General features: G+C 46.0%; 1 protein-coding gene across 4 annotated transcripts in view; it reads left to right on the forward strand.

The window, feature by feature from the left end:
* The window catches only part of COL4A5 (collagen type IV alpha 5 chain), an 84461-nt gene that overhangs the window by 56388 nt on the left and 6394 nt on the right, over positions 1-21679 (forward strand). For 3 of the 4 annotated variants that reach the window (XM_044427238.1, XM_044427240.1, XM_044427241.1), the window contains 19 exons: positions 908-1075; positions 1519-1608; positions 2067-2216; positions 2528-2626; positions 3312-3401; positions 4161-4300; positions 4799-4925; positions 6153-6233; positions 6740-6838; positions 6963-7013; positions 7805-7990; positions 9877-9885; positions 13608-13616; positions 15831-15964; positions 16753-16825; positions 17830-17901; positions 19200-19328; positions 20548-20646; positions 21260-21472. In XM_044427238.1, coding sequence (XP_044283173.1) covers positions 908-1075; positions 1519-1608; positions 2067-2216; positions 2528-2626; positions 3312-3401; positions 4161-4300; positions 4799-4925; positions 6153-6233; positions 6740-6838; positions 6963-7013; positions 7805-7990; positions 9877-9885; positions 13608-13616; positions 15831-15964; positions 16753-16825; positions 17830-17901; positions 19200-19328; positions 20548-20646; positions 21260-21472 — 2019 coding nt within the window. The remainder of the gene's footprint in view (positions 1-907; positions 1076-1518; positions 1609-2066; positions 2217-2527; positions 2627-3311; positions 3402-4160; positions 4301-4798; positions 4926-6152; positions 6234-6739; positions 6839-6962; positions 7014-7804; positions 7991-9876; positions 9886-13607; positions 13617-15830; positions 15965-16752; positions 16826-17829; positions 17902-19199; positions 19329-20547; positions 20647-21259; positions 21473-21679) is intronic. The other variant, XM_044427239.1, reaches the window with a different exon arrangement.

Raw genomic sequence — 21679 nt, forward strand, 5'->3', positions numbered from 1 at the left:
TTCGTCTGCTTTATTAAATTAAATTAATGAAAGGCATCTCAAGTTTCTGTTTTCCTTGGAATTCCTGTATACAAAATTCTTTTGCCTTTCTCCAGAAACTGGAATTAGTTACTAGCTGCTCATTGGAAAACGTTTCAACCAAGTCTACTCACAATCCGAGTTCTTTTAGTAGATGTTGCCTACTGTGGCATTAGGCTTGAGTTTGGGGATTTCAGCTGAGTTTATTCAACGGTTGCTCTGTCAATGCGGTCAGTTGCAGACTGCATCTTTTTACCGAGGATTTTGGTCTAATTTCAATGTGCTTGCTTTTGTATCCTAACCCTAACGGCATTCTTTCTACACCTTACAATTTCCCACGTCTCAACTTCATGATGAATTCTTACCATGATGATTTTTCAACCTCTCAGGCCCACCAGGTACTGTGGTTTCCTTCATCCAATCCTTTTCCCCACTTACTTCCCCTAAATGTATTGGGTGTTTGCTGTTTTCTTTCTTTTTATAAGCAACTCTACGTAATATTTTATTTCTTTATTTTTATAAGCAACTCTCTTGGAGATAGTGGATGATGTGAGTTGTGCTTATTACTATTATGTAGTACTGATATTAAATATATAATAGTATATATTATATATTTATAATATATTTATATCACAGGCAGACTTCATCATTCCTAGAATTGTGATATAAAGGCAGGCTTCCTCATTCCTAGAGTTGTGTAAAACACCTGGTTTTCACTGCTCTGCTTGGCTGCAGGTTATGCTGAATCAAGGGCAAGTGGCCAGCAAACCGACATGGTAGTGCGGGGATTCCAGCATCGAGCACAGGGCCACCACTTGCCCATCCAGATAGGCCCAGCCTCTTCTGGAAACTCCCTCACTGACTCGTGCTTCTCTAATAAACTGCCTAGGGTTGCAAGGTGCATCTGGAGAGAAAGGAGATCCTGGTCCACCAGGATTTGACATTCCTGGACCTCCAGGCGACAGAGGCATCCCAGGATTTCCCGGATCACCTGGTGTCCCTGGCCCTCCAGGTTCACCTGGACTGCCTGGACGAGATGGCTCACCTGGACTTCCAGGTAAATTCCAGGATAGTGGTGCGAACATCCTCCCAGAAGCCGAATCTCTTGTGCTTTCTGAACTTCTTTCCCAAGCTTGGTCCTGACCTGGGCAGAGAGCTGAGCCAGGTTCAAATCTGCAAATTGGTTTCTCCTGATGATATGCAATCCTTGTAGCGATTCTCCACTGTCACCCACAGTATATGGATGCGAAGCTAATACAGTACACAAAGGCCTGCAAGTTACATGTGCAGAAGCAAAACGCTGCTTGCACAGCAGCCATGAGGCCAGTGTGTACACGAGCAAGCCCTGCTATAAAATGCAAGTGTTAGACATGCTCCTTAGGGCAGGGAAAAGCAGGCTGAACTCTGGGAGCCAAGCCAAGAAAACCCCCTTCTTCAAAAAAGCTTTCTCCCTTACTGTCTTGTCAACTGAGAATAAAACGGGTGATTCCCTTCATCTAGGTATTAAAGGCGAGATGGGGATGATGGGTGCTCCTGGTCCCCAAGGTCCTGGTGGAGGCGTTGGTAGAACTGGCCTTCCAGGCCCCAAAGGTAAGGTGTATGTTTCTCCTCACTTTTCTATCGTTGATTTAATGCAATGCTTGAATATCAGGTCAAATGCACAGACATACTGGCCAGTTTTTACTTTGTGGGATGAGGGGAAAGGTTATGCAAGTGTGGATTAGCACTAATGCGTATTCACAAACGCGACCAGTGCAACTGTGCAATCAGATTCCATCAATGAGTGCAGGACGGAGCAAAATATGAATGGCAGCCCATGCAACACGGACAGAGCAAATTCCAACATCCTGTCGGTGTGTGTGGCCATGTGCTAATTTTGCTCCACAGATCATTAATACAAAGGAGCTGATGGGTCTCTCATGTGGTTGGGATTTCGCCAGCTGTTTGACAATCTGAAAAGCATCTCGATAGGTTATCTTGGAAACTGTAAATCTCTGCAATGATTCCTGCACTGGAGGTGTCTTCTCTTGTGCTTGGATACCTCTTAGGCAACGATGGTGCACCTGGCCAGCCGGGCCGTTCGGGAGTTCCAGGACAAAAGGGCAGCAAGGGTGAAACCGGCCTGCCGGGCCTCCCAGGCAAAGTTGACCTAGACCGGCTAGGCTCCAAAGGCGAGAAAGGGGAGCCAGGAGAACCAGGTAAGAAGAAGGGCCTCTGTCTTCGTTTCCAGAATCTCCAGCCCTTTGTGGCTCCAAAGCCCCCATTTACCCTTGCCTGCAAAAGGAGCCCCTTTGGCGGAAGCAGATCTCTTCTTTTGGTGGAAAGGTATGTTTGGCTGTGGGGATAGTTGAGAGAAGAGCATCTGTCTTTGGTTGGGTGCATTTGCACTTGGTACCACTGGATTTATGACCTATACACAATGGCCTGTAGCCTGACTTATGCACTTTTCTGCTTGGCTAATGCTCCTATATATGAATAGAACTCATTCTGTCCCTTTCTTTCCTTGAAGGTGCTCCTGGTTTAACTGGGCAGAAGGGTTACCAGGGCCTTCCAGGTGACGCGGGGTCTCCAGGACTACCTGGGCAGCCAGGTGCACCCGGCCTGCCAGGTGAGGGCAGATGGAGCAGCTGGCTTGATAAATGCATGGCAATTCATTGAAAGATGCATTGGATGAAAATATGAGAGTGACCTCAACCAAGGATGTTGTATCAACATAGTAGGTTTCCTCCTTCCTACAAAAACACACTGGGAAACCAGGGTGAACCAGGTTCAATCTTGGTGTCTCTGGGTATAGCTCAGAAAGGATCCTGGTTGACAAGTTGCTGGAAATGTTGACAATATGAAGTTAGGCAGATCCTTGTCTGACTCCACAGGAGGCTGCTTCCTGTTTTTCCAGGCTTGTCTCTTTCAAGGGCTGAAACACCAGCTTTGAGAGCATAATACATTGCCATGCAAAGAAATGACCTGAGATCTTGACAACTATCTCTGAACTGGTGGGATGTGATAAGTGAGCTGTGCCGAAAACAATGCAGTTCATGCTGATGAGTTGCCAAGCAAGAATTACAAAGAGTTTCTTTCCCAATACAGGGAGTAAGCATTGCAAACCTGGGAAGATAGTATTCTTCAGAATGGTCACTAATCTTGCATGTCAGCTTTGTAAAAAAAAAAAAGTCACTGTATTGCATGATTCCAGTCTTACTGTTATAATTAGCACCATCATAAATCTGAGGGAATTTACTGATGGAAATTAGTTTCTGCCATCAAACTGTTTGTGGAAATTATATTTTCTTTAGGCTCCAAGGGAGATGTAGGTTTTCCTGGGCCTCCCGGACCAACTGGGCCCCCCGGACTGAAAGGTTCCAGTGGTGAAATGGGGCTTCCAGGTAGTTATTTAAAACTTTTTTGGAAAATAAGCTTGCTGTTTGGTTGAATGTTGGGTTGGGAGATGAGGCACCTGAGGCTAAGGTGGTACTTTGGTCCTGATTCAGGCCTTTTTTATAGACTCCTTTGTAAGCCAATTTTGCTGCTCAGGAGATCCTCATTGGTGATCAAGACAAGATGGGGCTCAGTCAAGACAAGATGAGTGGTTTGACTCGCTCAGGAGGAACTTGATCTTTTCAGGGCAGGCTGCTCTCTCCCTGAGGGCCCAGATGTGCTCCTGGGCGACTGCGTTCAGGTCCATCCTTGCCTTTGGAAGCCCAAATGGCCAGCATGGCTTGAGAGATCATTTGCTACCTGCAGCTCTTCCAGGCAAAGTCCTCCTGGGCATGGTCATCTATGCCCTGGTGACAAAGTGCAGTTAAAGACTACATACTATATAAGATACTCTGGAGACAGAACAGCAGTATTGACAATGTTTGTTGGGGGTGGAGATAGTTTGAGGGCATCTCTTGTGTATGAGTTCAAAAGCATTGATATTTTTCTTGAACTGTGGTTGCAAACCATTTTAATGATGTTGTCTTTCCATTTCAAAGCAATATATGGAACATGCACTGTCAGTTTCATTATCCAGGTTGTTTCCCTTCCATTGCAAACATGATGTTTTGACAAGTTCTCTTCCTTGCTATTTCTTTCTGGTATGTTGGGAACAATATGAGCTCTTTGAAGCTGCTGCATAACTTTTTTTTAACTATTTTGGGCAGGTCCCGCAGGTGTGAAAGGTTCACAAGGCTTATCAGGACGTCCTGGCCAGCCAGGTTCTCCTGGATTCCCTGGACTGAAGGGAGACAAGGGTGATCCAGGCCGTTCAGACATTGGGATTCCAGGTCCTCCTGGCCCTAAGGTATGTTGTCCTGTCAAAATGCCTTTTTCTGGGGCGGAGCATTGTTTCCATGCCAAGTACCAGGTTGCAGAACCTTGCAAAAATTCTTTTGACTTAGAGAAGCAGAGCATTTCTTGCAACATTAAGACATGCCAGCAAATACTCTTACTGCAATGGATGCAGTGTGCAACTTTACTTTTTCTGAAGTGCACGTTTTTAGATGGTGGGATTGCAGCACGCTTGGCCAATGTCCTGATTTACATCACTTGCCCCAGGCAAAAATGTTTTGAGTGCGCCAATGCATACATGGAGCTCCTCTGCTGTGGTGGAACCAGCTGCTGGCTGTACCCATCACAGCGTGGGCAGAGAGAGGTGGAAAGCCTTCGCAGGTGGCCACGGTCCAGCTCTTCACCCAAGTCTCCCCGAATTCCAGTGGCCACTCCTACTGGTCCAAAATGGCCATGCACTTTGTGGAGGGTGGTCTTGCTGAACCTAAATGCTTTGCTGTTTTGTTTCTAGGGAGACACCGGTTTGCCTGGCTTTCCAGGGAACCCTGGCATTAAAGGGAGTCCTGGCAGTGCCGGTTTGCCTGGTTTACCTGGCAACCCAGGTGGAAAAGGTGAACCCGGCCTCCCTGGATTCCCAGGTAATTAATTGCCCCTTAATTTGATGCTCACTCCTTCTGTTTCCCTGCATGCTCTCTTGCTTTTGGATCCTGAAACAGGTAATTCTTCTTCTAATTGCTTTCATTCTTATCTGATGGGACTGAGTGCTGTGGACATCATTGGATCAATGGGGTGGAGTTAATTAAAAGACATGTTTCTTTTCATCCACTTTCCCTCCTGTTATTACAGCGGTCATTCTTGCCTTTCACATTCTGGCTTTAACCCAGTTATCACTGGGCAGAAAAGGACCGATGTTGGAGGGAGCCATTTTGGTGGATGAGAGTGAAGGGCGAGCCCATGGTGGAGAGGAGGAGGGCCATGGTGGATCATCTTTCCTTGGGTCTAGCTTTGCTGGCAACTTCTGGCATGTGCCACTCAAGTTGCCTTAGTGGGACCTGCTCCTGATTGCAAGTTTTACCACCCCAATCCCATTTTCCAGAAATGGCTCTGCTTTGGTTCACACTGGGCTTCAGACATGTCGGCCTGCTATGTTGTCAAAACGTTTGGGAGAGGAATTTCTCCGTGCCACACTAATGGGATTCTGCAGCTGCACCATTGTGTTATTGTTGTTACGCGTGGTCAGGGCATCTCCAACTCATGGCAACCCTATGAATGGGAGCCCTCCAAAATGTCCTGGCCTTGACAGCCCAGCTCAACTCTCGCAAACTTTATTAGATAAATCCATCTTGCATTTGAGCTTCCCTGTCTTCTTCTGCCTTTGACTTTCCTTAGCAGGATTGCCTTCTCCATGAAGGCAGACCTATGAAAACATGTCTGGTACTGCTACTCCCAGAAACCCAGCTCGTGTAGCCAATCATCAGGAATTATGGGAGTTGTAGTCCAAAACACCCAGAGGTTGCCAGGCTGCCCACCCTTACCTAGCAGGCAGGATCAGGACCATGCTTCTCATTGATCGTGGATCGTGGATCGTGTAATTTTTAAGTTTCAAAGATGTCCCATTTCTCATTCAAAAGACCTCCCTGGACCTTAAATTTTGTCCTCTCTGTCCTATCCAACTTCTTCCGATATTATAGCATGCCAAGTGTTTGTGCCTGTGTCTGTCTGTGCAGTTTACTTTCTGGTAGTTTGTCTTTCCTTCTTTTCAGTGTCTGTACCAGGGGCTCTAATTCACGGGGACAGGGTGCAATTTCCATGATATTTTGCAACTGAAACTTTTTGTTTATTAAGCTACAGCTCTGCTTTTACAGGGACACCAGGTCTTTCAGGACCAAAAGGTATTGATGGACCTCCAGGCAATCCAGGTGTTCCAGGACCACCTGGGCCTCCAGGTATGTGTGAAGAGCTGTAAAATCTGTTTCCTGCTGCTGTTTTGTCTGTTCAAATCATCTTGGAGTTAAGCGATTTTTCATTGTGAGAAGTCTAGTTAGCACTCCTCGCCTCTGAGTGCTGAGAAGAGCCAAGTGCCAAGCTATTTGGGACTGAAGTCTCAGTGCTCTTTCTTCAAGTCACACGCTGAGATCTTACACTGCCTCAGGGTTGTAGGGCATTGGAGAAAACCAAAATGGCGCTCACCAGCTAGACTGTGGCCACCGGATTCCAATCATCCTGAGGAGGGCAAGGTCAAGTAAGTGGTAACACAGTGCATTTCTAGCAGTTTAGGAAGGGAGGAAGGAGCATAGGAAATTGTCTTCTGAGTCAGGCCATTGGTGGTCTAGCCAGTACAGTCATCACTGTCTGGCAGCAGTGTTTTTGTTTGGTAGTTCTTCGGTCTGCGTGTGTGGGGGACAGGCAGAATACCTAATGCTTGGATCATGTTTTCTTTTATCATTTTCAGGTGACATTGGGCACCCTGGTTCCCCAGGCTCTCCGGGGGAGAAAGGACAGCCTGGGAGGGATGGCATTCCTGGGCCAGCAGGGCAGAAGGGTGAAACAGGTGAGCACCACCTTGCCTGTTTCTGTTTTGCTTTACCTCTATCTAAAATGGTGATTTCTATTATCAAGTATTGTGTTCATAGATGTACAAAAATTAACTCATCTTTGATGATCATGTTGTTTAGGTCAACCCGGTTTTGGCCGCCCTGGACCTCCAGGACTCCCAGGATTACCAGGCAAAGTTTATTTCTCTTTTATCGGTGGACAGCAGAACTCATAACGCCATGTAACACTCATATCTTTGCATGGAAAAGGTCCCAGGTTCTCCAGTTTAAGGCAAAAAGGATCAGATAGATGATGGGAAAGGCATTGCCTTACTCAGCCTGTGGTCTGGAGAGATACTGCCAATCAGAGCATGCAGCACTGAGCTTGATAGACAAAACAGGCTGACCTGTATTGTGTCACCCCTAGATTCCTAAGGTGCTCTCTTCCCCTAAGGTGGAATCAAAAGTAATGATAGATAAGACTTTGTGGGTGAGACTGCTCCTGACATGGGATCTCAGAGCTCATCCCTTGTGATCCTCAAGTTTAATATCAGGTTGGGTTGAACCTGCCCAAGCATCATGGCCAAAGTCCTCTGCTCAGCTTCTCCTCCAAACAAAAAGTGAACACAGCCTCTGACATGGAACCATGGAGTTGGTGAATACCTTGTAGGCCATCTCGTCTACCTTCCAGCTCAGTGTAGGAAGTCCCAAACTTAGGCATCAGGGCAGGGAATTCAGAGCTACCGGTCCTCTGCCTGAAGATGCCCAGTCCTGCTTATTATTATTATTATTATTATTATTATTATTATTATTATTATTATTATTATAACATTTCTATAACAGGTTATAACAGGTTAGGAATGGGCAGACCTGATGCATGGTTACCAAGGCGCTGAGAGTTATCCTGGACCACCCTTTTATCTGCATTAGGAGGAATTGAATGCTATGGTAGCAGTAAATGTCTCTCTTGTGCTTTTAAACAGGTCAGAAGGGTGATTTTGGCTTACCTGGACCTCCCGGGCCCCCCGGAGCACCTGGTTTGAAGGGGGAGACAGGCACAGAGGGATTTCCCGGCCGTCAAGGTCCACCAGGCCCTCCAGGACCCCCTGGACTACCTTCCGAAGGACCTAAGGGTAGCCCTGGGCCACCAGGCATACCAGGGAGGCCAGGTAAGAGAGAGAAAGATCCATACTCTGAACACTTTGCTGACAGGTTATTGGTCTGTTGACCCAGACTGACTCACTGATTGGTCTGTTGAGTAATTCCACATGTCATGACAAGACATTCACCCATTGCCTTCTGGGTATCGCTAATTCGTCACAGAAAGGTGCTCCAGACATAGCAATTTCAAGAGAGAAAACCCAACAGCAGCCACCGATAACCTGCCAGCAAATTTTGCCAACTTGAGATGGCCTCCGCATGACATCACGGCAATCATCTGGCCGAGCACCCAATCGAATTTAATAGCATCTGCCAAATATGCCTGCACCATGACGCCATGTGATAAACCAATCCATCCTGTGCACAAACGTAATTATGCGCACTGCCCACAGGACCCATGGAACTCCAGTCCATGTTAGTGGCACGGCATGAGCAGATCGTATCATGGTTTCCTTCATCCATACATTGTGTATGCTCATCCTTGCTCCATCCACAGCTCCAGCGGATTCGGTGCACCACCACGTCATCTTCACCCATCCATCCATCGTCCTGTTTGCTGTCTGTTTCTGTACTAATTCTGGGAGTGAAACTTTCTCTTGTGGGAGAACACCACTGAGCCGTTATTGGGTATCTTGATAAAATCTGCATGGTGACCAGGACATTTTTTGGCAGCCTCCCACCCACCCACAGAAATCTGGTATACCTTTTGTGCCACGTATGCCCCTAAGCCCTACATTAAAATAGACCAAGTGGAACAGCTTAAGGATGGTTGCAAATGGACCAGTTGTACTGGCCTCTTAATTCACAGGTCTGTTTGTTCTGTGAGGTTCTTTGACCTATGCGTGAAGCATCTTTGATTAATCATCCAGCATTGAAAGTGATGCCATACAGATGGGATCTAGGTTTTGGTGACAAGAATTCAGTTTTTGGCCATTGCAGTTCAAAAATGTTGGGGCAAAACCCAATGGAACCTCATTAAACAAGAGTAGGCAGAGCAGGGAAGGCAGAAGTTAATGAGTCAGACTTCAGCAGGAGCTCTTTGTTCCTTTCTATCAGAAATGGAATGAGTTGTGTAGTAGAAGCACTAATGTGCTTGTCGGCTTAAGTTTTTCAACACCCACAGATCTCTTCGCTTCTCTAAGAGATGTGCATTTCGGCATTCCAACTCTGAAGGTGGTTCACAAATACGGGTAAAAACTGCATCATACCATGAGGAGGAAAGTTCCTCTCACCAATAGCCACTTGACTAACTTCAATTGTACAGAAGCTTGGAAGAGAGTTTCCGAAGATCTCTAGTGGGAAAACGCCAGTAACTGCTCGGTGGTTTTGCCCCCATCTTGGTTTGTATTGCATGTATACTGCACAATATGGAGCGTTCATCTCACTCCATCGTGCATGTACTGATATGTGCAGACCAAACTGTTATCGCTAGTCAAGTCAGTTCTTCTAGTCTTTCTAAATAGCCTGCAATGGGTGAAATGCCATCTCCATAGCATGGACACCGCAAGACAATTGGCCACCAAAGAGAGAGCGGATGAGCTTTTTCAGTTGAGAAGTTTCTCCAGTCCCAACATGGCTTGCTTTTGATGTGAGAATTCCTTGATGGACTCTCCACTGCAAACGGGAAAATATTGACTATTTTAATTGAATTGTTTTAGGCTGCAATCCTATATGCTTTTACTTGGGTGTCAATCCTGTTGAAGGCAGTGGGGCTTACTACTGAGTAGACATACCTGGAATTGCATTGTTATAACAGTTTGGTCTATACATAATATACAGAAAGGTATTTTAGATAGATCACCATGAAAATGTATAGTTTATTGACATACCTAACCATATTGATATTTCCCCCTTCTAATGATGGCCTTGGTGAACTTTTGATCCCTACTTCCAGGTGCCACAGGTTAGATTATTAACTCCAGTGTAATAACTTTGCATGCATGAACTTGAATGTCCTCCTTTGAAAAAAAAGTCTCTGTCTCTAGAATGGGTATGCCAAGTCATTAATTTTACATCACTGTAGTACAGAAAGTAGCAATTAGGAGATATGACCAAATGCAGGAGGCTGGTTATGGGTCCCCTTAGAAAGTCTGTGTCCTGCAGATTCTTGCCTCACTTTGCTATACTCATGGCAGTACCAAAATGGTACCATGAGTTTGGAAGCAATGTGGCCAAGTAATACATTTGAGTATAGAACTTAAAGCTTTCTGAGACTAGACGACGGCCTGGTGCTTTCCAGATGCTTTCATCCACAACTCCAAGCATTCCTGGCCATGGTCTATCCTAGCTGTGGCTGATGGGAATTGCATCCCTTTATTCGGTAGATTTGCTCAGCTGGAAAATATTCTTCAGGTGTTGACATGCATACAACCAAAAACCAATAAGTTGAAGTCTGGTGGGCACCAGCTTCAGGCCAGTAGCTATACCAGTACCGCCTTGATAAATTCTGTATCATTGTAACGTGCAAAATCTATACAGTACATTATGAATGCATAGTAGCATAACCTTGTTATACACATGTGTTCTGATTGCTGACTTGGAAAGATGCCTTCCTCGTGCTATTTTGATGGAATGAACAACCCTAACTCCAGATCATTCACAAATAAATAGCACTAGTCTCCAAAGGGCTCTTCACTAGCATCCATTGTGAAAATTGACTTATTCCTACTTTGCTCCTAACTGTCAAGCTATTTCCCATCTATCTAAAAGGAAGTGGATTATTAATACAGACACACATACCAGCCAAAAAAATTCAAAACTTTATACACACCTTTTGCAAATCTGCTGGAACCGAACCGAACCAAAATGCTAGCTAGAAAGCAGGATGTGAATGGGACCTCACCCTGCCTGATGTCAGTGCTGGAGGGGCTTAGGATGGTGGCCCACTGACCGCTGGTGGCAGAGAGAAGTCATGCTGGGATGTGCGTAGGGAGAATAGACGCTCCTCCTCTAGGGGAGATCAGAGGGAACCACCCCTGGCAGTGTCGGACGGCCTCACAATGGGATTTCTGTGGACAGGCGGGTGAGCCGGCCTTGGCTCCTGTCCTCCAGAGGGCACTGGTCCAGGTCTATAGCAATGCCAGCTCTGGGGTGCTAAACACAATACAACCAATAGAACAACCAACCAATACAACAATAAACCAGCAGCAAGATCAATAGTCAGAATCCAAAAACAGAGTAAATTTTAACAAGTCTTGTCCTGGCGCTGGAAGCAAGGTAACGTGGGTGTCAGTCACACCTCCCTTGGAAGGGAATCCCAAAATCGCAACATGCCGTGCATTCCTATGCACACGTACCTAGGAGGAATAAGATCATTAGGACATCTGAATATCCATGCAAAGGAATGGTGCTGTGAGAAAGGCTTTTGCCCCAGCGGTTCTAATTTCTCTTCTAATCTCGGTTCTAATTTCACTGAGCATTGCTGCTTCACTTATGGAGTCTTAGTCATGCCCAAATATAATACTTTCAGAGGTTTTCCATACAGGAATGACTTGGCATACACCTCAGTATTATTCAGATTAAGATGATGTCTTGGAAGTTTTGCTATCCTGGCTTCTGAGAAGCAAATCATCAGAAGTGTGGCCAAAGAAACTGTTTTAAAATCTAGATGTTACGGTAATATGGCAAGTAGTTATGGTTCATTAAATCCGCAGTCTGATTTTAAATCAAAACATTAAAGAACGAAGGGATCATATTTATGTATTTATATTCGGTAGCTGAGTGCCACTGGACTTTCCATACTTCAGTTCATAGCAAAACTTGCATTCCAATTTACAGAAGAATATTCTTGTTAGCCTTATTCTTTGTTTAGTATTAATGCACTATGCTTGACGAACAATGTAGAGAAAAGAGCAAGCTAGAGAAAACCTATGCATGCATATACGCTGGTTTAAGGTTAATTATTGCATGGGAGATGTATATTTTTGAAACATTTCACTGACATGTTCTGTGATGAGGGCATGACTTTAACCTACTCCTACCCTGAAATCCAAAGGAATATTTAAACTCTAAAAGCAGAGCGTTCCTCTGCTAACGTAGCAATAGTAAACATATAGGAGGCATTGTGTAAGAGGACTAGAGAAGTTCAGATTCTGGAGGCCAGAGAACATGTGCCAACAAGGGTGGACAATTCCTGCCCATCCAGATGTTTTGGCCTACAGCCTGAAAGAGCTTAGCTAATACTTGAAGCATCCATGGAACTGTAGGCAAAAAGGAGCAAAGGGGACCGTGCTTAACCCTTTCCTCTGGCCCATTTTCCCACCCAAGCACACTGTCCCTAGCTGTGGGAACACCATATCCTTTCCCTGCAGAAGAAAACTTAGCTTGGTGGGTGAGAGGCAACGTGGAATGGGCAGATGAGAAAAGGGTCCCACTGCCTGGTCCTTCTCTGCTCCAGATTGCAGCTTCTTGTGACTGATCTCTATCTAAAGAGATGACAGTTTCAAAAACTGTGTAATTTGGCCTATGCTGTATGTTGTGAGTTAGAAAGTCCCCAAACCAAATATCAGCTATGGAACACAGTATGCAGTCCTAGGTAAGCTGGTATTGTCTCGGCCCCCAGCCTGCAATAAGGGAAAACAACCGTGACCGAATTTATAATGTTCTTGTAAAAGTTGCTAGTACACAAATAAATGAAGATTAATCTGTGGAGAAATCTGTGGCCTAAAAACACGCTATTGATTGAATGGTTGATTACTGAGGCTTCTTCCTTCTGTACACTTAGAAATCATAGAATCCTACAGTTGGAAGGGGCTTATAAGGCCAATGGGTCCAACCTTCCGCTGAACAAAGCACTCACGTCTCCCATCCAGATGCTAACCAGGCCTGATCCTGCTTAGCTCCCAAGATTAGGCAGGATCAGGCATTTCAGGCTATATGGAAGCTTAGCTGGAATTAAATCCCATATTCATCTAGACTAGCTTCTGAATAAACATGCATAGGATTTTGTTGTGAGTTAATGAAGAACTTTCAAGAATAATGAATAACAACATCCATTTTTTTTTGCTCTATGAATAATTTTGTAGCAATGCTCCCATTTCCTATTTTATTTTTCACTAAGTTTTGCCCTTCACCTGATTCCTAAAAGCAGGACTGAAATCATTTTACTGCCCAAACGGGACATGTAGGTTTTTTGGGTGGCCCTTCCACAGGAATCATCCCCACTCATCAATGAAAGTAGAAGAAAATGCAGACCACCAGCTCTTTCAGCCAGTTGCCCCTTACGCAGCAGTGTCAGTGAAATGGTTGCCCTGATAGCCCATCTCTCTATTTGCGTGGAACCTCGCGGGGAGAAAGGCTCAGGTTGCAGTGTTAAGACCAAAATTTCAACTATGCTTGGGATGTCATGGATTGCCTCAGGTTGATTATAGCAGCCTAGCCACTGGAATTAGTTTTATTTAAAATTTATATGATACAGATAAGTATGTACATTGACATGGGGGTTGGTTGCTGGATGCATGCATGTTTCAGTCTTTGAAATGCAAAAATTTGCTGGTGAAATGGATTTCACTGTTTAGTATCAATATCTCGTTTGTGCTACTTCTAACGAGTCATCTTGTTTTGTGTGGTGTCTGCTATCCCCCCTAACATCGATCATTGGGCTTTGGTGAACTCTGACCCTTCCAGGGCCTCCAGGTTAGAGTCTTCAGTTGGTCAGTTTGCTTTACTGCATTGCATTCATTGTTTGAAGTGGTTATTTTGACTGTGACTGAGACATCGGCTGTGTCAGACATAACAAACTGTGATTTATCATTATGTCAACAAGCTCAGGCAAGTCTCTGATTTGCATTCTCCCACCTTACCCAGTCATTCTGTGAGGTCTTAAAAAGGAAATAACTTTCAACTTTAACTAACCATAAGTTAGCATGATGTCCAAACCTGGCCAGTTGTAACCATGGCTTACTGAAGCAAGCCACGTTCAAATCATGGTTTATGAAACTGGTTGATTTCAATAAACCGTAATTAAGATTAACCACAGTTTATGGTTCAGGCATAGTGCTAAACTGTGGTTAATTGAAAACAGAAGCAAAAGCTTCCTATTGGTCTCCTTGCAGTTGTACCCTCTCCCCTCCTCTCCTCCTCCAACACAACTGCACATAATGCTAAACCATTGTTTATTGTTACATCCAAACCTTGCTAGCCTTTTAAGAATTGTGATTACCTTCCATAGCTGCATTGTTCATACAGATTAAAAGGTGGATTATATGTCCAAATTGTCCTCCAAAATGTTTTCTGGTTTGCACAAACTTTGTGATATTAAAAATAAAAACTGGGTTAGGGAGTTTATTTTTATTTGGTATACATGGTCAATTCCCCAAGCTATTGTGAAGACTGCTTTATTTGATGTCTTTTCAAGTCATGATACCATGATCAATCTTGAACTTAAAGTGGTTATAGAAGTTAAACTTGATTATTATGATATCCATTTGACAGTATTTGCACAGACAAAATGTGAAAATCTGCACAAGGGAGACATCTGGAATATTAGTTTAATGTTTCAGTAGATCAGCAATATCTGTCTTCCATGTCTTATTTTGTGCCACACATTTATGTAATGAAATGCATCACTTACTTTCATGCTTGTTCTTAATTTTAAAATAGAAATGACATTTTGTAATCATTTACCACCTTATGATGGCTTTATATGTATCTGTGTGGCTGAAAATGAATGGGGACAATCCATTGACAACCTCACCTCTGTATGTGCCTCCCAATGAAATTAATAAGAGTGGTATAAACACGGAGGTGTGTCCAGTCGAACGCAACCCTTCCCATCACTGTGTGCCTGCGTGTTGCGAAGCGTATCATTTGCCCATGACAGTGGCATTGCTCAACTACATTCCTTTCAGCTGAATCAAAAGGGAAAAAATCTCCTTGCACCGTATAGTGCCCCCAACACAAATGATGAAAATGAAAATATGAAATGTTTGAAAATGTCAACACACGTATCCAGATTTGATCATGATCTTCTTTCCCTCACATGCCATCTGCAAAACATTTCCAGCATTCTGCCTGGTATGCATTATGTAAAGAACGCGGGATTTGGAACCAGGCGACTCAGTGTCGTAATTAAGGGTGGATGAGACAATAATTTCATTTGGCTTTAATCCAGATGTTATCCAATTTGCACCTCCTGAATTCTGGTCTTAAGTCTGCACATTTCCAAGCCTGCAGGGCATTTTGCAGATGAGAGCAACATCCTGTACTTATAACTGAATAGACTCTACTTTTCAACAAATGCATGCAACAACGTACCTTTGGGGAAATGTGTGCCAAACCGTGTTCCAGCGTTTGTGGGAATGAGGGGAGAGGAGCTTGCAATCTCATATGGCCTCAGGTTGAGACTTGAGGAGCGCAGGTTGCACAGATGTTCTTATTCCTAGTGATCGTTGGAGGTGTGCGGTCCAGCATCTGGCTCGGGCCACACTTCCTTTGCGGAAGCCAAGCTTGTCTGCTGAGGTGGGGAGATGGCAGTACCCCTCTGTAGCCAGGTCTGTCCACCCTAGGCATGGGGGTGCATCTTTTTCACAGGCCCTTGCCCAAATTTATGCATTTGATTCATATCCTAACCCTTTTTAAAGAAGTCAAAGCAGCTTACATCATTCCCCTCCTGCTGCCCTCAATCTTATCCCCACAACAACAACCCTGTGAGGCAGGTTGGGCTGAGAGTCTGTGACTGGCCCCAAGTGGTGCCTTCATGGCTGAGTGGGAACTTGAACCCAGATCCCCTGAGTCCCAGTCCCACGCTCTGAACCGCTATACCGCACAGGCTCTCACATCTCCTAGGAAAGGCGAACTTAAGGCAGCCAAGTTGCACTGACACGCAGACCTCTATTTTGCAACGTCAAGGTCTACCTGGTCCAGAAGGTGCCCGTGGACCTCCCGGAACTGGAGGAATTAAAGGTGAAAAGGGAAACCCCGGCCAGCCCGGCCAGCCTGGACTACCTGGTCTGAAGGGAGATCAAGGACAACCTGGACGCCCGGTGGGTGCATGAAGGGAGAGAAAATGTTTCTAAAGATGGGTTGGTTTCGGAACAAAGATATTCAGTCTGTACTCCTGTGCAGGCTAACTTAGAAATAAGCTTCACTGAATTTGGTGGAACTTCTTCTGGACTGTGTGTCTTTAGTTGGGAAGAGCATCTTTCTAAAAGAAAGAGCATAACATCTGATACAGATATGTTTGCTTCTCCTTCTGAATGTGAGGTGTGAGCAAGGTGTGAGAGGAGTGTTGAGGTTTTCTTGAAAGTGTTTCCATGCAGGCTTTGTTGGAATCATAAGTACATTCAGGTTGTGCTGAAGAACAAAGCTAAGGCTGCAGACCAGCCTTCCCTAACCATGTGCCTTTGGAGTAACTTGCATCAGCTTCAGACAGCAAGACCAATGGCCAGGAAATCTGGAAGCACTAACCCAAAACACTTGCTGAAAATGCTGGTCGGCACCATAACTGTTGCAGCTCATCAGCTTTTTGACAGCATGCTAAATGTTCCAGTGCAAGGAGCTATTTGAGGGTCAGCTTTAGGGGCCAGTCATCACCATCGTTGGCCGATGGATGCTCACCACCCAACGCAATTCAACTGAGCCCAGACAAACTTCATCCCTGTTGATGGTAACAGGTCTAGGTAAACTGTGTCTAAGTCCAAGCCACAGTCTGTTCAGCTTCCTTCATTTAAGTTCCCATTAACAAAGCTCAGCGGCTTGGTTTGTTTGCAATTGCGTTATTTTGGTGGCATTTTTGATAGGAATAGAAATCACCCTTATTCTGTTACTGTAGGGAGATTCGGGTCGTCCAGGTCTGAATGGCATGAAAGGAGATATTGGTGTGCCAGGAGTTCCAGGATTCCCAGGTATGTATAAAAATCAGTGCTGTAGAGCAGCATTCCCACTAAGCATGCGTCGTAGTGCATGAGCGCAGAACCCGAAGTCCCGGACTCACAGCCCAGGAGAACCCCCAATAATCACCCAGACAACAGCAGAAGAGCAGCGTCTTCGGGCAGCAGAAGCAACCTCCTGTTTTGTTCCTGCTCTTATGATCAGGCCAGGATTTAAGTGAGCTTAAAATGTGCAATGCTCAAAGTATTTTATTTTTTGTGTGGAGCTGGTGAATATTCCAACATCTGCAGGGTGTAGACGCCACTGCAAAGGAAGGAAAGGCAGTTTTGAGGGCAGGAAAGAATTGTCGGTTGTACTGTCTAAAGTCTGCCCTCATGGGACCATTAAGTCTTGGGCTTGACCTTTCCTAGCTCTGCCGATGGCCCCATGAAGGTGTGTTACCCTCACACCGGACAGTCCCCCCCCCCCCGCCCCGGCTCTTGGTGTCATCTCTGCTCAAGTCCTTGGAGGTACCTTGGCCAACAGGGAAGGCTTTGCCTGCTCTGGTTTGCAGGTGTAGTTTTCACTCATTTATCTTAGGAGCAAGAGGCAGTGGTTCTCCAAGCATACAGGGACACTTTTGCAGGTACCACTTGGGCTGTTTCAGGTGGAGGTGCAAGACACTGTGTCTGCCTTCACGGGAATGTTTGCCATAACCCACAGGTGGGGAGCAGGAAGCCCAGGAATGGTGGGAAGGAGAGGAGAGGGGAATCAGGCTTCCAGAAGTCTGGGTTAGCTATCCCAGAAGATTTACTGAGCTACCCAACCCCTGAGTAGCTCAGTAAATCTCCAAAGGCTTTGGCACAAGGGGCTGCCTGAACCTGGCACTGAAAAGATAACAAGTTTGGTTCCAGGTGGGCCACCATGGGGAGGTTGTTCCATAGATGGGGCTCCACCAATAGGTAACAAGGTTGCCATGGGAGCACCTGGATCTTTTGTTTCTACCAAGTATATTCACTGCAAGGGTTTGGCCTTTCAGGTATGAAGGGGCCCCTTGGGCCTCCAGGACCAGCCGGCCTTAGAGGAGACCCTGGACCTCCCGGTTCTCCAGGTAGGTGTTGCATTTGATCAGTGGGCTTTGGTCCTTTCCCATCTTCTTCGGGCTGGATACAGACCAGAAGCCCTAATGCCTGCAACTTCTTCCGCAGAATCTATTTGCTTTCTTGATCACTATTTTGCAACAGAAATCTTAGGCGGCCCCCCCCCCCCCCCCCACCAATCTGGATCAACTCCAAAGTAGCAGAAATAGTTAAAGGTCCACTCCACTCCTCGTGACTAGAACCCCAATCCAAGCTGGAGTCATTGCATGACTCTGCATAAAAGAGAAGGAGAGGCATCACTGCCAGCTGCACCTTTAAAGTACTGTCTGTTTCAGCCCTGAAAGTGATGATCCCGCAAGTACCTTTTTCTGCAGCTCATTCACCTTGTGCTCAGATGGGATGCACATCTTACAAAACATACTCAAATGCAGACGTGCTTCCACCACTTCTGCCCCATGTGTATGTCCCTTTTAACATTGATCGTGTCTTAATGCAAGATAGTTCTATGCGCCAATTGCTTGTTTTATATGTGTACTGCCTGTAACCACAGCAATTTATTCTAAAATAATAATAATAATAATTATTATTATTATTATTATTTGGGGAGGGTGCAAACGCTTTCCCCTAGTAATCTGCTCTATTTGTCCTTCTACTTAACAAAATTCTCTCAAACATCTGTGCGAAATACTCTGCCTGAAAAAGGCAGTGTTCCTAGACATTCCTCTGACTTCTGATGCCTGATCTCAGCCTGAGAAAAGCAGCACCTTATAGCATTGTTCAGCCCCCGCCAGTGGTCCACAAAGATTATTCTGGCAGGAGGGACCAGTGCAGCACATCTGGTGAGCGCTGGATCGGGACTGTCCTTACCGGACCCCAGAAGGCATCTCCTGAGAACCACGTGCTACAATAGAACTGTTTCCCAAGCTAACCTGAGTCAAGAAAGAGGGGGGAAATCTTTCAAGATATGTGAAGTCTTTAAGAAAGCCATGTGAGAAGAATAAATCTTGGAGCAGTCGGACTGAATTTCAGGCGATGGTCTGAAAGTGGAGCCTCAGCTTGGAGGTTGGAGATCTTTTCTGACCTTGGATCGGAAATTGGAAGAATCCTGTGACCACCTAAATGTTGACTAGAGGCCATAAGATCACTCTGCTAATCTTTTTCCTTTGGGTGAAACGTGCCTTGGCAAATCTTCTCCCTGCTCTTCATCCTCGTCTATGTCGTCCAGTTAATGAATCCTCCAGAGGGCCAGCTAGTTAAACTGTTCCACTGGTGTTCTTTAATTTCTCCCCCTCTTTTTATTTTGTCCTAGGTGCTCCGGGAATACCTGGCCCAGCTGGACAAACAATTGTGGTTAAAGGTGACCAAGGACCACCTGGTCCCCCAGGGCAGCCCGGACTGAAAGGCCTACCTGGACTGCCAGGTCCTCCGGGGCTTCCAGGTAAGCTCCTCAGTGGAGAGGCAAGAAAAAGTAATAGTTGGCTAGTTATTACATAAGCCACACTTGAGCCATAGAATAGTAGAGTCAGAAAGGTCCTGTAGCACCATTTGGACCAGATGGCTGTCCAGCTGCATCTTGAATGCCTCCAGTGTGAGAGAGCCCAGCACCTCCCTCACTGGTTCCATTCCCATTCTGCTTTAGCAGTCAGGACTTCTTTCCTGATGTCCAGCGAGAATCTGTCTTTCTGTAACCTGAGTCCATTATTCCATGTCTTGCACTCTAGGAAGATGGGGGTTTGTTTATGGGACAACTTTCTAAGTACTTGAAGAGTGCTATTACAGCTCCCCGAGTCTTCTCTTCTCAAGGCTCAACATGCCCAATTAATCCAGTCTTTTGTTTCCAGTACCCTGATCGTCTTTGTTGCCCTCCTCTGGACTCTTTCCCTGGGATGGATCTGCATTTTGTTGTTGTTTAGTCACAAAGTCATGCCCGACCCATCACAACCCCATGGACAGCATTCCTCCAGGCTCTCCCGTCCTCCCCCATCCCTTAGAGCTCAGTTGGAGATTGTGCAGCCCTCCACCCACGTTGCCCTTTCAGAATATGGAAACTCTCCCTCTCAGTGGGTTTAACCTATCATAGTATTTGTATGAGGTTCAGTTCACCAAGACAGGGTCCTGTTTATCAGTGAAGAATTATGGGTTTTACGCTTCCAGGATTTCTGGGCAGATGCCGTGTGTTGTTGTTCAGTAGCAAAGTCATGCCCGACTCTTCACAACCCCACGGACAACATTCCTCCAGGCTGTCCTGCCCTTCACCATCCCTGGATTCCACCCACCGCCCCAGTGGCCCCATCCAGCCACCTCATCCTCTGCCATCCATTCTCCTTCTGTCCTCAGTCATTCCCAGCACCAGGGTCTTCTTCATGAGTCCTTCCTTCTCATTAGGTGGCCCAACTATTTGAAGATCTGCACTTATATTGGACCAACTGTGCAGATGAAGGTGGGATTCCCCACCAGCTCCATCCCACAGTGCCCACCCCCAGTCCAAGAAAAATGTTGCCTCTAGAGAAAGTGAGGAGGCCCTCATGAACTGCCATGTGGGCGGGGGACTTCCTGTGAACGGAAGGCAGATTCTGGATCTGACCCAGCAATTGCTGAGAGTTCAGGCACGTTCACAGCAATTCTGTTCTGATTTGTTCATCTGTATATTCATCCAGGTCCAATCGGTCTGCCTGGTGATCCTGGACGAGACGGGCTTCCCGGGTTTGATGGCCCAGGAGGACGTAAAGGGGAGAGAGGCGTTTCTGGTCAGCCAGGTATGGTGACCATCCATCTCTGTGGGGGAGAATCGCAGGAGAAGGGTGGTACCCAGAGAAGCAGAGGCAGAGAGTTGCCTAGTTGAGAATATGGGTGAATATCAGTCCAACTCCATTTTGGAGAAGCTCTTGGGGGCAGCATTTCATTGGTGGGTGGAGCCAGGAGAAGGGGTGGAGCCAAAATGTCAGGAGGAGGAGGCAGTGGATTGGCACCCCGGGCAGGCTTGATTTAGCCCATTCGCCTGAGGTTGAGCATCCCCTCTTTGGAGCTTTCCACATAAAAGGGTAGTTTGATGTGTCAAAGTAGCATCTCTGCCACCCCACCAGGATGTGAAAAGGTCCTCTCTAGCACAAGTTACGGAAAAGCTGTGCAGGGTTGGTTGCTCATTGCAGAGAACTGGGATGTGAGACGGATGTTATGCCAAACTCTCTCACATTTCAAAATCAGTTTATTTTTTAAAATCTTAACATATATAAATGGGATGGGCACTGCCAGCTGCACTGGGAATGTGAAGGATGGAAGACGTGTGTTGTATCAGAGAAGCTTTTTGGCTTGCTCAGCCTGCCAAGCCTGGCCTGCGGCTCTACTTCGCTGTTCGTCTTGTACAAACAGGCTTGCGGGGTTTGCAGGGCCCTCCCGGTCCAGATGGGCTGCAGGGCCCCCCCGGCCCCCCAGGAACTGCTTCGGTGGCTCACGGGTTCCTCATAACACGCCACAGCCAGAGCACAGACACGCCACTTTGCCCACATGGAACCATTCGGATCTACGATGGATTTTCTCTTCTCTATGTCCAGGGGAATGAGAGAGCCCATGGACAGGACTTGGGTGAGAGAGGGCCTCTGCTGGGCCACATTTGTGGAGCAGGAAATGCAGAGAATTGTTTGCATGGGTGGTATGTAATCCTTGTGACGTCACACTTCTTTCTTCTGCCCTGCAATTCTGCTTTTGCTGCCCAAGGCATCTTAGAACGGAACTATGAGAAGATGCAGGTAACTGGGGTTTATGTCTGCTACCAGCAAAGGACGGACATGT

Source organism: Varanus komodoensis, unplaced genomic scaffold (genome assembly GCF_004798865.1).
Source record: "Varanus komodoensis strain SLA01 unplaced genomic scaffold, ASM479886v1 scaffold18_3, whole genome shotgun sequence".
NCBI classification, from domain to species: domain Eukaryota; kingdom Metazoa; phylum Chordata; class Lepidosauria; order Squamata; family Varanidae; genus Varanus; species Varanus komodoensis.